Source organism: Cryptomeria japonica, chromosome 8 (assembly GCF_030272615.1).
Source record: "Cryptomeria japonica chromosome 8, Sugi_1.0, whole genome shotgun sequence".
NCBI lineage: Eukaryota > Viridiplantae > Streptophyta > Pinopsida > Cupressales > Cupressaceae > Cryptomeria > Cryptomeria japonica.
Genome location: NC_081412.1, coordinates 245,586,881 through 245,603,455, shown reverse-complemented (window position 1 = coordinate 245,603,455; position 16,575 = coordinate 245,586,881). Strand labels below are relative to the sequence as shown.

Genomic DNA, 16,575 nt, shown 5'->3' with positions numbered 1-16,575 from the left:
GATCTAAAATTATACTTTAAAATTATATTCAAAATTAATAAGCTCTAACAAACAATTTGATATTTTGTTTTTTTTGGTTGTGGGTTGGATCCAAACCTATCAAATTAATCATCATATTTATAAAAATGAGCCTTTCCTATATATTCAATCTAATGTGCATAAAAGTGAAATGTGTACTTCTAAATGCCCAAAATTTGTTTGTCTCCCTATTTGAAACTTGCTATTTTGACAATCAACTTTATGTATTTTCCAAATGAAAATCTCCTTTTTATGCCAAACATCTATATTCAAATCAATTGCTTGACCAATGATCTTCAGAAAGGAAAGAATATCAGCAAATTTTATGCAAGGAACAAACAAATAAAGCCTGGACCATATGAGGCCTAAACGTTAAACCCCTCGCATCTCTTTATCACGTCCACCACATATCGTTCTGGTCAAAGATTTTACAGTTGTAAAAGTTGGTTTGTTGACACCCTGCGTTTGACTAAACATTGTACCTTTTAAATGTCAATGTTGCCCTGCACAGAAAGAGGAAATAAGCAAAAATGGACAAATTCAAATAAATGATAAGTAGGATTCAAGCATACTAAGCATAGTAATAAGATTGAATGCTGCAAAACAATAAGTGCCCTGCCCCAGTCCCACCACTCCTGGCTCAATTCTGTCAAATTCTCTGCGCTCTGTTGTCGTCAATTGCCGCCCTCTTAGAGGGTTTCAGAAGCCCGTTCTGTCGATGTCTGCCTTGGTACAGGTTGAATCCTTGGCGGGGAATGCATCTTCCATACAAATTTCAATCTTGACAGGGTGGCTTCCATGCATGCAATAATCTTATCCTTGAAAATCGCCGAATTTCCAATTTAGTGGATGAAATCGGCGAAATTTGTGACTTAGCTGCCAAGTATGTCCAGAGTAATGCTTTTTGTAACTAAGTACTGAATTATTCTACATTTAGGTATTGGTTATTAGAAATGGGGAAGATAAAGATTTATTTTTTAGGTCACAGCCAAGTCAGATGCTAATTCAGAGTTTGAAATCCCCTCATTTGGAAGCACACAAGAGGATTCATTTTTATCTGCCGTATATGTGTATGTGTCTTTAGGCCGCACATAAATCCTTTTCTTAGAAGAAAATCAGAGCTAACACCTGATTTTGATAGAATCATGAAAGATTCTGGTAACCCTCCAAAATGTGTGGGTGATGAGGTGATATCAACAGAGGGGGAGCGTGAATCAATGGATTTGCAGTCTGGTGTTTTTGGCATTGAGGGTTCCTGGCCTAGTATACCGCAGTTAACGAGTGTGCAAGATGTTTCTGTCGGAAGCGTTGCTACCACACGTGATGCTGATAACTCTTATAGCATTGTAGATATCTGTGATGAACATGATCCGAAACCTATAACTCAATTTCTCCCAGGTATGGAACTTTGTAAGAAGATCTTTACCCTTTGCCTTCTTAAGTATTCTTATGTAACAGGAGAGAACAATTGCAAATGCTTTCATGTCTGATTGCTTTGCATTGTTTCGAAAGGAAACATGGTTGTACGTTCATAAAAGTTGAATAATCTTCAAATAATATTCTTTTTTGTATGGAATCCTTGTCTTGGAATTTGATTCCTGTAGCAGTTCTTGTAATAAAGATTTCCTGACACCAATCATGCAAGCAAATGCGGAGATCTATATGGTGTAAAAACTTGTGTGTAATATTTCGTGTCATGGCTCATGCAAAAATAATACTTGCATTGATTTGGTGGATAGGTTATTCATCTTTTGACCTGAATCAAGTAACTACAAGCTCAAGAGAGTGCTCACCGTCGAATCATAGAATTGAGAATGGGTCCAGTTTAAGTATAGCAGGTAGTGCAGAGTTTCAATTAATTGACCAAAACCCTGAACTGGAGGGCACTGGAATTGCGTCCTCTAGGGATTCGTCAATGCTACGCAGTAAATCATCTACTAAAGAGGTTCCAATAAGCATGGAAAAAGATGAAAATAGGCAAGTTCATCATGCACCATCAAAGCGGGTTGCTAACATTGCACTAAAGGATCTGGCAAAATATTTTGATGTGCCAATTACCGAAGCTTCTAGGAGGTTGGAGGTGGGACTTACAGTCCTAAAAAGGAAATGCAGAGAGTTTGGCATCCCGCGATGGCCACATAGGAAAATCAAGTCCCTTAACAATCTCATAGAGAATTTACAGGTGATCATGCCTATGGCCAATTTGTCTCTAGGACATTTTTGTTCCATTTTGTATAAATAACATGTTGGCATCTCATGCTTGGTGTGAATGCAAAAATATTAGGAATAACTAAAATACAAAATCCATCTGAATTTGTATCTGCTTTTACTGGACCAGTGGCTTCATCAATATATTCTCTATCTCAATACAAGTAGACCAGAAGACAAAAATCACCACAAAAGTAGGATAATACATACACGCAGCTTCATGATTTACGAGATATGTTATTATTCTTATTATAATATTATCATGAATTGAATCTTATGTGTGAATGAATGGTTCTTTTTTGACAGGAAGAAGCCGAGAGACAGGAGAGAGAAGACCAAGTTGCAGCCATGGCAGTAAAGAAAAGAACTAGGATATTGGAAACTGAGAAACGAAAAATTGAGGAAAAACCTGGGACAGACATACATAAGGATACAAAGAGGTTTCGACAGGATGTCTTCAAAAGAAGGCACAGGGCAAGGGTTCTTGAAAAAAAGTACGAGTCTCTAGACACAAACTGGGAAGATGGAAATTCATCAGTTTCTACCACTCTGACATTGATGATAGATCAAGCCAGCATTTCTCCATCTACCAAATAATTTGTGTTGTGGTTTTGTCATTCAATGCAGAGTCCAGACCTTTTTGCTCGTATCCATATGCAATTCATGCAGAAGATATGCACTCCCTATGGAGTTTTGTTGCGCAGAACAAGATGAACTCTATGAACAGACTAATTGTATATTTCAACTGGTGGGGCAAATGAACTCGGTCGTTTCATATGTTCAGTACAAGAAAATTGCGGGAAAAAGACATTGGGAAACAGTCTATTCTTTATCTTTATTGTATTTCATTTTCTCAAAAACAATTCAAGATCTCAAGACTTGCACACTTAAGTAACCACTGGCTTTTGAGCATAAAGTGTAAAATTCATGTTTGGCCATTGGACTTTACCGATTAGTTTGGGCGATAGTTTTTACTCTCATTGTTTGAGCTGTATATCACACCTTGTTTTGCAATTGATACTTTTTTTTATTACATTGTCATTTTTCTGCTATATTCTTTATGCAATATTCTTCAGAACTGGGTCATTTCTTACAATAAGGTTGATAGTAACTTTTAGCAACTTAACAGGGAGGAAAGCAACTCAACAATCTTATGCAGTATCTACACACACTGTAGGAGAGGAAACATAAGTTTTGGTTTAGGAAACTCTAAGACATAAACATTATTGTTATTAGTAGTTGAAGTTTGGCTATTTAGTTATAGAATGGTTAGAGATGAGTAGCTGTGCAACTATAAAATTTTAAAGTCAAAATATATAGATAATTCTTTCCGCTTGTCAACCTTCCACTTTCCAATGTCCTGGAAACTCGGGAAACATTGATCTAAACAATAAAGTGTTGGAGTGTAAAGACACTCTAGCTGGGCATGACTGAGCAATTGCTTCATCTGGGAATTGAGGTTGGTTTTCACTCCTTTCAACTAGATGGCAGATGCATCATAAGCTTTAGCTGCTACTTCTGCAGCATCAAAAGTAGCAAGGGTTTGACATAACTGCCTGCAAGGCAGTTGTATCGCTTTAAATTCTATTCATTTTCTTTTGTGTTCTTCATTGTCATTTTCAATATTGCATGCCACTTGTCCTTCTTTATTGGTAAACCCATCCTAGGGTTGTACTAGTGGATGGTATGAGGACCAATTATTGTGGACAAGTTTATAACAGCACTTCAATTTCTTTCTTTTAAAATATACCATCAAGGTTGAAGATGACTCTTTTCTTTGCAAGCATAATAGGAAGGCAAGGCAACTTGTTATCACCTTAAGCTTTTGTTTATTTCTAGAAACTAATACTTTTTGGGTGGCCTGAGCTGCGGTTGCATCCCTAGGTTCACCTAGGGTATTGTTAGACTAATTGTTGTTAGTATTGTCATTGATGTCAAAGGAGTTGGGTTTTGGACTATAATTCAATACCGTTGGGTTCTAGATAAGTTCTTAGAACCTGGAGTTTTGCCGAAAAGAGCTTATGAAGGGCAAGTCAACCAATTGCCTTTGTTGGTCGAGTTTTGTACCAAGAAGCAGAACCGGTTTTTAAAACCAGTTCGAAGTTCAATGCTCACTGCTCAAAATTTAGTTCCCGTTAGCCTGTGCACTCAGTATTAGAACCCATCGGCTTTTGGACTTGGTTTCGAAATCAAGTTCGAGTTTTGGGTTCGATCTTCGATAGAATACCCAACAAGCAGATGTCTAAGGCGTTCAACATTTTGTCAAATTTTGAGTCGTCGGCTTTTGGGCTAGGTTTCGAAACCAGGTTTTGCTTTCGGGTCGGTTTCCGAAAGACCTTCCGAAAGGCTTCATTTAGAAGAAAGTGATATTTGGCAGGTGGCAGAAGGGGAAGGTTTCAAAACATGGTTCATTTTCTGCCAGATTATTTGACAAGCAAAAGATCAAAGGTAAAGAATAAAGTAACTTCTAAGAGTTGGATTTTGAGTTCGGTTTTGAAACTAAGTTTTGGTTTTCAGTTCTAATTCTACCAAGTTTGTTGACAAGCGAAGGAAAGAAGAAGTGAGCGGCAAAAGGAAGAGGTTGCAAAACTTGGTTAGGTTTCCGACACAAGTTCGATTTCCGACTTGTTTTGCATCAGAAATCAGAGGATCAGTTTTTAATTGATTAAACAACCAATGTACGATCAGTTAAGCGGATGAAATGATCAGTTAAATTCAAATAATTAATGAGTTGCATGATTTGATTAAGATTGAAGTAAAATGCAATGTGTGCATGAGATTTTGATGTAGTAGTTAACTGGTTGTTGCCACATGATCAGATGGAGAGCATGTGTAAACAAAGGGTGAATTGAGAGTGCTATTTGCAACCGAAGTTGAAGAAGCCAAGAGGATAGCAGAGGTAATCAAATCTGAACTCGAATCAAAGTCAGAAGTGTTTGAAACTAGAAGTTGAAGTGGTATTGTCAAAGAAAGACCTTGAGAAATTCAAGAATTAAACAAAAAGAATCTGAAATTTGATAAGAGCACTAGCATGTTGAAAGAAATGTTAAGAAATCAAAGATTTCACAAAGACAAATCTGGTTTAGGATTTGACAAAGGTCAAAGGTCAAACGCAAGCAATCCTTCCAAGGAGAAGACAACTGAATCAAGCATTGAAGATTCAAAAACGTTTGAAGATAAGAAGAAAGATAATGATGCCGACTTCATTAAAGTAAAAAACTAGAAGAAATTGCTATGGTTGTCTCTTGCAAGAAGAAATGTGCTAAACAAGTTCTCTCCGTACTTTAATGGCTTCTGTTATTCATGCAATTGTTTTGGTCATAGGGCTGTTGAGTGTAGAATCGTATCAAGAGGGAGAACTAATTTTATTAGTATAAATTCTTTTGCTCGCTTAAGAGATTTAAATCTGATATGTTATAAATGCAACAACTTTGGCCACTTAACAAAGTTCTGTAGAAGCAACATTAAGCCCTTGAGACAGAATAACAAAGGGACTCTTGCAAAAGAAAACAAGAAGATTGATCCCAATACAGATCAAAAGAAAGGTTCTAAGGAGGAGTGGAAGCTCAAGAAAGAAGAACAAAAAGAAGAGAAGTCTCTTCTTGTCCAAGCAACATTTCAATGCTCAGAATGAGAAAAGTATTTGGTACGTTGATAGTGGCTGCTCAAATCATATGACAAGGGAGAAGAGTAAGTTTCTTTCATTGAAAGAGACTAATAAAGGCACAGTTAGGTTTTGGAGTGAATGACACTGCAACCATTGTTGGAAAAGGCACATAAAATGCGTTGTTTGTTGAAGGTCTTAAGCACAACCTTCTTATTGTTAGCCAAATGTGTGATAATGGCTATAATTTAACGTTTAATGCTCATGGGTGTGAGATAAAAAAGGCCAAATCAGGAAGATTAATTGCTGAAGGAAAGAAAACTGAGAGTAATGTCTACAATCTCAGAGAAGTTCAAGGCAAAAGTTGTTTATTGGATTAGGTAGCGTACTTTTACAAAACCCCTTCCCAAGGAGATATTTGAGCATCTTCGTCAAAAGCTAGGAGTGTTAGCTCTTCTTCTCTCTGAACATTCCAAGGGAGAGTATCCACCTAGGGGGAGTATGTAAATGTTTCATCTTCTAACCTTGAATGGTAGAGTTTCAGATCACCCTTTATCATTGATGTCAAAGGGGGAGAAAGATACAGAAAATGGAAGAGATTTATAGAAGAAGAAAGAGTTGCAGATGCTAATCTAAGGGGGAGCACAATAATTAAAGTGCATGTTGAGAAGAAGAATTGCAAAGCAAGTTTTGAGAGAGAGTTTTGCCATCACTGAAAAAGGGGGAGATTTTTAGACTAATTGTTGTTAGTATTGTCATTGATGTCACAGGAGTTAGGTTTTGGATTGTAATTCAAGACCATCGGGTTTTGGACAAGTTCTTAGAACCTTGAGTTTCACCAAAAAGGGCTTAGAAAGGGCAAGTCAAGCAATTGCCTTTGTTAGTCGGGTTTTGTACCAAGAAGTAGAACTGGTTCTCAAAACCAGTTCGAAGTTCGACGCTCAGTACTCAACACTTAGTTCCCATTTGCTTGTGCACTCAGTATTAGAACCCATCAGCTTTTGGACTTGGTTTCGAAACCAAGTTCTGGTTTAGGGTTCGATCTTCGATAGAATAACCGACAAGCGGATGTCTAAGGCGCTCAACACTTTGTCAAATTTTGAGTCATTGATTTTTGGGCCAGGTTCCAAAACCAAGTTTTGCTTTTGGGTTCAGCTTTCGAAAGATATTTTGAAACAATTTGTTTAGAAGAAAGTGATATTAGGCCGACAGCAAAAGGAGAAGGTTTCAAAACATGGTTTGGGTTTATGGTTTGTTTAATGCCAAATTCTTTGACAAGCAAAAGATCAAAGGTAAAGAATAATTTAACTTCTTAGAGTTGGATTTTGAGCTCAGTTTTGAAACCAGGTTTTGGTTTCTGGTTTGAATTTCGCCATGTTTGCTGACAAGCAAAGGAAAGAAGAAGTGCGCAGCAAAAGGAAGAGGTTGTGAAACTTGGCTAGGTTTTCGACATAGGTTCGATTTTCAACCTGTTTTGTGCTAGAAATCAAAGAATCAATTTTTAACTAATTAAACAGCCAGTGTATGATTAATTAAGTGATAAAATGACCAGTTAAATTCAAATAATCAGCAAGTTGCATGATTTGATTAAGATTGAAGTAAAATGCAATGTGTGCATGAATTGCATGAGATTTTGATGCAACAGTTAACTGGTTGTTGCCGCATGATCAGATGGAGAGCATGTGTAAATAGAGGGTGAACTGAGAGTGCTATTTGCAGTTGCATGAGAAGAGGAAGTTAAGTGCATGATTAGAAAAGGAGCGATTAAGTTGTGAATGTTGCAGTGATCAGACAACATGAGAATATGTAGCTTGTTGCATAGTTTTGATAATAGTTTGTAATGAGTATAATAGTTGTTGATCGAATGATGCTGAGTTAGAGAAGAGAGTTGATGGTGCTGCATAAGAAAAGAGAGATGAATGTGCCATGAGAGAAGAGCAGTAATTGTGCTAGTTGCAAAGTGAATCTATAGCGTTTATTGATAGGAGTTGTTACTTTGTTAAATGATTTTTGTAATATCCTTACGGTTGGTTGGTGCCTGTAGGATACTGAGTTGGTGCTCAAATTAGGGAGTTGGTGCTCTTAAATCAGGGAGTTGGTGCTGTTAAATCAGGGATTTGGCGATTCCCTAGGGTTGGTGCCCTTAAACATTGTAAGTGGTTTTTCATTGTGAGGCTGGATTAGGATAGTAGATCCTAGCAACATTTCTCACTGTGGTTTTTCCCATCTTGGGTATTCCACATGTATCATGTGTTATGGCTCCCGTGTGTTAATGCTCTCTCACTGTTTGAATCTCTCATGGTTATGTTTATTGATCAGATTGTTTTAAAGGATTGAGGGTTAAAGTTTTTAATTATTCTACTGATTCACCCTCCCCACCTCTCAGTAGAAAGATGTGTTCAATAGGTATTGCCCAGGTGCTCTAGTTTTGTCACAGAGAACCCGGGCGCCAAGGTAGTAGCCTAGGCGAATCCAGAGATGTACGAGGACCGGACTAGTACCCAGGCCGAACTAGGACCAGAATCCAGGCCTGCAGGGAAGAACTCAGTAACATAGACCCAAAGTGATTGAAATCAATCTCATCCAGGTTGAAGGGATACTTAGAGGATACGAAGAATTTTTCTTAACAAAGATGATAATTACAATGCCCTGTTAACATTTTTGTTCATGTTTATAGCCATTCTACAATAGATCATGTATTCTTGCTATAGATGACTTTAGTATTGACTCTACATTAACAAATCAATTAAGTACAGGCTGATTAATATATTAATTCAAGTACAATTCCTATAATTATGTGACCCGTCATTCGCTTTCCATATTCTAGAACCCAGCTTGCAGCCTGTTCAAACTACTACTAAGACAATTGACAATTTTCAGAAAGAAGAAAGAGGTATACAGCTTCATCTATGTAAAGCAGTTGTCATTATGTAAATCTGTAAAAAATTCTATGAAGGCAAAGTGGGTCCCTGCAGCTAGTCATATTTCTTCATCAGCTTGCATATGTATAATCCTAAAAGAGATTATTTGGTGTTGTACAGGGGTTAATGTCACTTCTGAGCATACAGTTGAATGCAATCTCTGTTGTAAATCTTGTAATGTCATCTGGCATTGCACTTAATTTCTGTGTTCACAATATTCATGCATTCTCTGTAAGTATGCTCTGAGTATTCAAGTTTCAGTATTTTAGCTTTGGATGTTAAAAACTTTTATGCCAAACTAGGATCCTATGTTCTCTGATTGATTACCTTACAAATTCAATATATACTTTACAAGATTGATATCTCCCAATTCTCATTATTACACATATTTTAGAAATTGCCTTCAAAGGAATGTGACGTAAATGTGTGTACGTGAGTGAACGAGGACACATATTTCCAGATTGCAGCTGCAGCAAGTAATTCTGCTTGTGTGACTTAGAAACTAAGGCCTCAACCATAGCAATAGCATGTTACGTGAGGAAACCTTTGTTGATTTTAGTGATCAGAATTGACATGACTCAGAAATAAATAAATACACATACACAAGAACACCAAGATACCCTGGGAAAACCTCCCTCTTGGAGGTGAAAAACCCGGCAACAATTCTCAGATCTTGATTAGGCAATAACCAATTGAATTTACAATGAGCTTCACACTTGAAGCTAACAGCAAACTAATCACAGTAATAATTCCAACCTAGGGCACACTGTAATAGTGAACTTATCTGCCAATGTTACAGTCACAAGAATGAATTTCGTTGCCCCTTAAATGGAATTTGCAGACCTCCAAAGGTGATCGCTGTGCTCCTGAGCAAGTTCGCTGTGCTACCACTGTGATACCAATAGGGTTCGCTGATCTTTCAAATAGGATCGCTGTGTTTTGATGATGTTCGCTGTCTTCTAGATGAAATTAGCTGATCACTGAAGGTAGTTTGCTGCTTGATAACAGATAGATAATATTCGCTGAAAAAATATGTCTTAGCAATTGCATTAGCATATATATGAGACTCTAGCCATCAGTTTGCCTTAGGTCGGCTAGGAGTCTAAATTACAATACAAAAATATAAGCTGGCGCCAAAACCAAATAACCCCACACGTTAGGCAAGATAGGGTAGGGTTAACAAAACATGCTAGGTGCAAGATAAACCCACAAGTTACATATGCATCATCGCTCAAATAGGGCCTGCCCTTAAGGTTCACAAGTTACATTGATATCTATTTGGGCTCAGCCCAATTACAAGCTATCCAAATTGGGGCTCAGCCCTAAACATTAATCAATTATATCAAAGGGCCACATTAAAATTAATTACGCTAGGGATTTGACCTAGCTACATTTCAACAACCTTATCCATTTTCTATATTTATCTTGGAATCATCCTCAATCCTGCTTCCTCTCCTATATTTTTGCATCTTTTCTACTTGTGAATTCTTTATTTTCTTTTTTATAACACTTTCCTTGCCCTTGTTTGATTTGTAAACCTCGATTTGTATCTCTATATCTTACAGGGTGGATTTCTATGCCATGTCATTATTTTTTGATGACTATACAAACATCAAGAGAAAGGTAAATAGTATGAGTACTGTGTGTTGAAAGGAGAAAAGTGATCATGTAAAAGATAGGTATGTCACACTTAGAACTCAGTTCTGGATAAATATTTCAGCAGCAGTCATTACCATAAGGCTTTACAGCTTAAAAGCATTGTTCCATTATTTTCTTCTAGAACATCTACTGCTGGTTAACAAAATGTGACAATCCTAATGCATAGAGGATCATCCATTCGAGACCAATTTATGTAATTTGGAAATATTCGTCTATGCATTCAAAATCACGATCAAAGCATATATCTGTCAGAAAACATTATTCATCAAATTATTTCTCATTCTTGCTCATGTTTAATAGTTGGGCCTCACACTCGTGTTGTAAGTTAATGACATGCATACAAGTAGTCAAACAATGAAGAATGATAAAAGAACAGCATCTCACATTGTGAATCACTGTCCTTGTAAGTGGGTAGTTTCTTCTTTCAGTGGCATGCTTCTACCACAAAACACAAAACAGTATTCTGAAGCAACCTTGGTCAAAACTAACACAAGCCTCCAAGAAATTATCTAGCAAGGGACATAACCAATTCTTTTTATTAGATGGATAAGTGAGATTTTGTCTCACTTTTGTTGGAGTATTCTCCTAGACTTTTGGTTCTCCAAGGGGAATCTTTGTGTCATTCATTTTGTGGTATTATTGCTCTAAGTTCCTTTCAATTCACAATTATTTACTTGCTTATTGAAATTGCAGTTCATTTACTCCTTAACAAAATCTGTATGTGATGATTAGCAATAAGGTATAGCTTTCTCTAACTTATGGATCAAGTTTGGTACAAAAGCAAGTTCTTTTCTTGTGGAAGTGTTGTGAATGTTAAGTTTATTCAAATTCTGTGATCAAGAGGATAGAAGAGATGATGATATAATCTGAAATTAAATTTAAACTGCTGTAGTGTGAATGGAAGGATGCACAACACTTATTGATTGCTGTATTGTTTTCCTCCTCATCGTATGAATGTTATATATATGTGAATGAGAGGGTACGTAGTGAAGAGATATGTCTTCCCACGTGGGAAGACACATCTCTTCCCTACGTACCACTCATGATAACACAACACTTTAACAAACACTAAGATCATCGCTTACTTGACTGATCGTAAGGAATGCGATTTACCATGAATCGCTTAATCACAGCCTTCGTTAACATGAAATGGTGTGATCGATGGCAAATACCATAATTCGAATTTGATTTTATTTATCATTTATTGTTAACGTATATACTAATAGTTTATCTATTACTATATATGTTAACATGTAATCAATTTATCATGCATTGAAATTATGAAATTGTATGACCGACGCTACAAGAATTAACACTCCCTCTTAGCTAGGGAGGACACATTTCATGTTAGAGAAAATATCACAATTCATCCATTGATTGTGAAAGGGAAGAGATATCACACCATAGTGATTTTCAAAGATATGGTTCAACAATGAATATCAAGTCTCATGATACTCACCATAACTCATAGTTATCAAATAAGGTATGTGCACTGGCATCAAGTCACATGATGCCTACCATACTGATAACGATTCATGGCATGTCCACGAATATTATGTCCATAATATTCACCATGAAGATCTCTATCATAATTATGGTTTATTTAATGATATCAACCAACTGATATCTACCATAATGTCTCAGAGATATATACTATCATGACATGTCCACAGATATCAAGTCACATGATATCCATCAAGATAGATAAATTGATAATTGTAAAATTGTCACCTTACAATATCAATTTGAAACAAGTGTTCATTATTGAAAAGTCGTCACCCTTCAATAATGTTCACAGGGGGCCCATGAAGTCATGGAGTCACACACATGACAAATAAAAGAGTTTACACATTAAACATCTTAAATATATTAGTATATCAGAATAAATGAGACTCTATCTCAAAATTAAATAACATTTTCAACCATACCAAGTTTATCTCTAAAGTGTTCAATCTTGATCCTGGAGAGAGGCTTGGTAAGAATGTCTGCAATCTGATCACCTGTACTAATATAATTCAGTCGGATCACATTCCTTTCCACCATATCTTGAACATAGTGATAAGGAATCTCAATGTGTTTAGACTTGTCATGAAATACTGGATTCATTGAAAGCTTGATGCAACTCTGATTGTCACAACAGATGACAGTAGGATTTAAGGGCTGACCAAACAGTCCTACAAGCAATTTCCGGAGCCATACTGCTTCTCTTGTTCCCATGGAGGCTGCAATGTATTCAGCTTCTGTAGAACTCTGAGCAACTGAAGACTGTTTTCTACATATCCATGAGATCATTCCTGATCCTAAACTGAAGCAACATCCTGATGTGCTTTTCCTGTCAACTACGCTTCCAGCCCAATTAGAATTAGTGAATCCATGTAGGTCAAGGTCTACATGTTTATATTTCAGACCAAAACCAATAGTTCCTCAGAGATATCTCAGAATATGCTTTGCAGCAACAAGATGTATTTCCCTAGGTTCACACATGAACTGACTTAGTGTATTAACAACATAACATATATCGGGTCTTGTGTTTACCAAATACATCAGAGATCCAATAATCTGTCTGTAGAGGATAGGATCTGCAAACTCTGATTCTGCAGCTGCTTCCTTTAGCTTGTGCAGATTTGTCTCCATAGGTGTGGTCATGGATCTACAATCCATCATTCCAAATCTCTTGAGTATATCAATGGTGTATTTTCCTTGATTAAGGATTATACCATCTGCCTGCTGCCAAACTTCCAATCCAAGGAAGTAGTGAAGAATTCCTAAATCCTTCATATCGAACTCAGAGGCTAATTCTTTCTTACACCTAGAAATACGATTATCCTCTCCTGAGATTAGTAGATCATCAACATAAAGAATAAGAATTAATAATTCACCATTGATTACCTTGTAGTAGAGATTTGAATCTGCTTCATTCTTGGAAAACCCTAATTCCAAGAGATAGTGATCAATTCTTTCATACCATGCTCTGGGGGCCTATTTCAGTCCATATAGGGCTTTCTTTAATCCGCAGACATGTGATTCAGCCTTATGAATCACAAAACCTTCAGGTTGCTCCAAATAAACTTCTTCTTCAATCTTACCATTCAGAAAAGCAGTCTTAACATCCATTTGATGGACTTTCCATCCTTTAGATGCTGTAATAGCCAAAATTGCTCGGATAGAAGTGTATCTGGCAACAGGAGCAAATGTCTCTTCATAGTTAATACCTTCTTTCTGTGAGAAACCTCTGGCAACAAACCTTGCTTTGTGCTTCTCAATGCTGCCATCTGCTGTATGTTTGATTTTGAAGAGCCATCTAGAAGATACCACAGATTTGCCTTTAGGCCTAGGCACAATATCCCAGACATCATTTTTCAGAATCGACTAATACTCTTCTGACATAGCATCTTTCCAAACTTGATGCTTGAGAGCATCTCCAACACAGGAAGGTTCTACATCAATGGTCTCACTCATCAAGGCAGCATAATTGGAAAATGGGTTAGGTCTCTTACTTTCTCTGAAGGTCCCCTTTGGAGCAGCATAATTTTCAGTTTCTTGAAGCATCTTTTTAGCCCAAAGTGGTCTCTTCCTAGTTTCGGGATAAGGTTCTTCTAAAGGTAAGTCTTGAACTTCATGCTCAACGTTTTCAGGGGTCTCCCTCTGAATCTCAGGGGTGGGATCCTTATCCATGCTTGTAGGAGGATGTTGGTGTTCTAATTCATTAGAGATTTTGGACCTCTTGAATGCTGTCTTCTTCAAAGATGACATCTCTGCTTAGTTCAATTTGCCTTTGTCCAGGTATGTATACTCTGTAAGCCTTAGAGGTTTCACTGTACCCAACAAATACCCCTTTCTTTCCAGAAGGTTCTAACTTTGATCTCTTTTCTTAGGGAACATGAATATAGACTGGACACCCAAAGATCCGGAGATGACTTATGTCAGGTTTGTTACCAGTAAAGGCTTCTTCAGGGGTTTTATTATCAAGAAGAGAATGAGGACATCTATTTTGAATGTACACAACTGTCCTAGATGCTTCAACCCAAAATGAGGTTTCTATATTTTGGTCAAACAACATAGCCCTAGCAACTTCTACTATAGTCCTATTCTTTCTTTCAGCTATCCCATTTTCTTGTGGGTTATAAGATACAATTAACTCCCTCTTAATCCCAACATTTATACAATAATCTTTAAACATATCAGAAGTGTATTCCCTCCCATTGTCTGTTCTTAAGGTTATGATTTTCTTACTTGTCATGTTTTTTGCAAGAGCTTTGAATTCCTTAAATTTAGAAAGGATTTCGTCAGACTCTTTGTACCTCAGAAAATATATCCAGGTCTTCCTAGAATAATCATCTACAAATATTACATAATATAAAAATCCCCCTAAGGAGGGTGCAGACATGAGTCCACATAAATCAAAATGAACTAATTCTAATACATTTTTGGATTTACTGTCCCTAGAATTGAAAGACCCTTTAGTATTCTTTCCCAAGGTACACCCCTTGCAGGCTCCTTCAGAACTGTGACTTAGCTTGGGTAAGCCAATCACCATCTTCTCTATCTTAGGTAGGGCATGGAAATGAAGGTGCCCTATGTTGTTTATAATTAGGGCCTAGCGGATTCCAATTGCCTTGGGGCAACATTGGAATCCGCCTAAGGGGGCCAGCCCCTTCTTCAATATATAGGACCAGGCCCTATATCCTTCGACCTCTCCAAAAGTCCCCACGCTACACTCACAAAAGGAATTAAATAAACCCACGCTATATCTTGATAGGGCCGACCCTATCCTCTACACACAAAAAGGAATTAAATAAATTGATGAAATTAAAAGGGATCAAGCCGACTTGATTAGGAGTATTTGCTCTCCTATAAATAAGACATTTATCTCTCACAATATCATTAATGTAGTTTGCAAGCAAAATGCGAAATATATCCTCCTTGTGCAGCGAACTCCTTTACAAGCAGTAGGTCACAGTGAATATATTCTTCTTGTGCAGCGAACTCCCTTACAAGCAGTAGGTCACAACGAACTACATGTATGTGCAAATCTAAGTGGTGCTCACAGCGAATTCCATATATGTGCAGATTCAATTAGTGATCACAGCGAACTCCATGAATGAACAACAGATCCAATTAATGATCACAGCGAACTAAATGAACAGCAGATCCAATTGGTGATTACAAATTCCATGAATCTCCATTGAAAGCTCAAGCAAAGGACTACAACTAGTTGAAAGGTGCATACACAACAAGACAAGTTAGAAGGACTGTAAAACATGATCATTGTCAACAAACTAGCTGTGTAGTCTTCCATACCATCTTCCTTGTGACTGCAACTTCTATACTCCAGATAAGTGTGTGATTGTCAATTGAATCTAAAACCATAATCAGATCTGAGGATCTTTTCTGGCTGGGTTTTTCCTCCTAGGAGGTTTTCCCAGGGTAACTTTGTCTTGTCTCTTTTGCATTCATTTCTTATCATGCTTAAATCTGAAAACCAATAAATCTAATTAACCTAGTTGGAAACAAATTCTGATTTTCTGAGTATCATCTAATCTGAAAGTGCTAAAATTAACATGGTATCAGAGCTATAGGCTAGATCAAATTTCAGATTCAGAATTCAGTATTCCTTTATTTTCAGATTGGTGTAGCATTTGTAGGTCAGGTCAATGGGGCTGAAAGTTGAAGATAGGCTTGATGGGAATCTCAATTTTACTGCATGGAAAGTTCGAATCAAGTTGGCTCCAGAGGAAGAAGATCTTCTCCAATTCATAGAAGCAAAAGAGCTAACTAAGCCTACGGATGCAACCGAGCTAAAACAATTCAAAAGGGATGCTGTCAAGGCCAGGAAGATTCTCATTGATTCAATCAAAGACCATCTAGTCACCTCTATTGCCTCATTTACCACTGCAAGGGAAATGTTTAGCCATCTACAAGGTACATATGAAGTTAACAATCTCAGTAGGGCAATTACTTTAAGACAACAACTACTTAATATCAAAATGGCTAAAGAAGATTCTGTTATTTCCTACTTTATGAGAATTTCAGAACTAAAGAATCAGCTACGTTTAATTGGCCATAACATGGAAGACAAAGACCTTGTCATGATTGCCCTAAATGTTCTACCTCACTCATGGGAGTCATTTATCCAAACCATAAGTGGCAGGACTGAGTTACCTA

General features: G+C 37.1%; 1 protein-coding gene across 2 annotated transcripts; it reads left to right on the top strand.

The window, feature by feature from the left end:
• The first annotated feature begins 319 nt into the window (after nucleotides 1-319).
• LOC131049954 (protein RKD5) lies at nucleotides 320-3,259 on the top strand. 2 transcript variants are annotated; one of them, XM_057984067.2, is made up of 4 exons: nucleotides 320-1,416; nucleotides 1,758-2,200; nucleotides 2,357-2,420; nucleotides 2,533-2,660. In XM_057984067.2, exons 1-4 carry the CDS (start codon nucleotides 1,164-1,166, stop codon nucleotides 2,595-2,597), a joined length of 825 nt encoding a protein of 274 aa, XP_057840050.2. In that variant the 5' UTR covers nucleotides 320-1,163; the 3' UTR covers nucleotides 2,598-2,660. The 2 variants fall into 2 exon arrangements, with proteins under 2 accessions (XP_057840050.2, XP_057840049.1); XM_057984066.2 differs by lacking the exon at nucleotides 2,357-2,420 and having other exon boundaries at nucleotides 332-1,416; nucleotides 2,533-3,259.
• Nucleotides 3,260-16,575: the final 13,316 nt, after the last annotated feature.

Coding starts and splice junctions, on each gene's coding strand:
- LOC131049954 (XM_057984066.2), top strand. CDS start 1,164: ATGAAAGATTCTGGTAACCCTCCAAAATGTGTGGGTGATGAGGTGATA. Junction 1,417..1,757: donor TATAACTCAATTTCTCCCAG/GTATGGAACTTT, acceptor TTTGGTGGATAG/GTTATTCATCTTTTGACCTG. Junction 2,201..2,532: donor ATCTCATAGAGAATTTACAG/GTGATCATGCCT, acceptor CTTTTTTGACAG/GAAGAAGCCGAGAGACAGGA.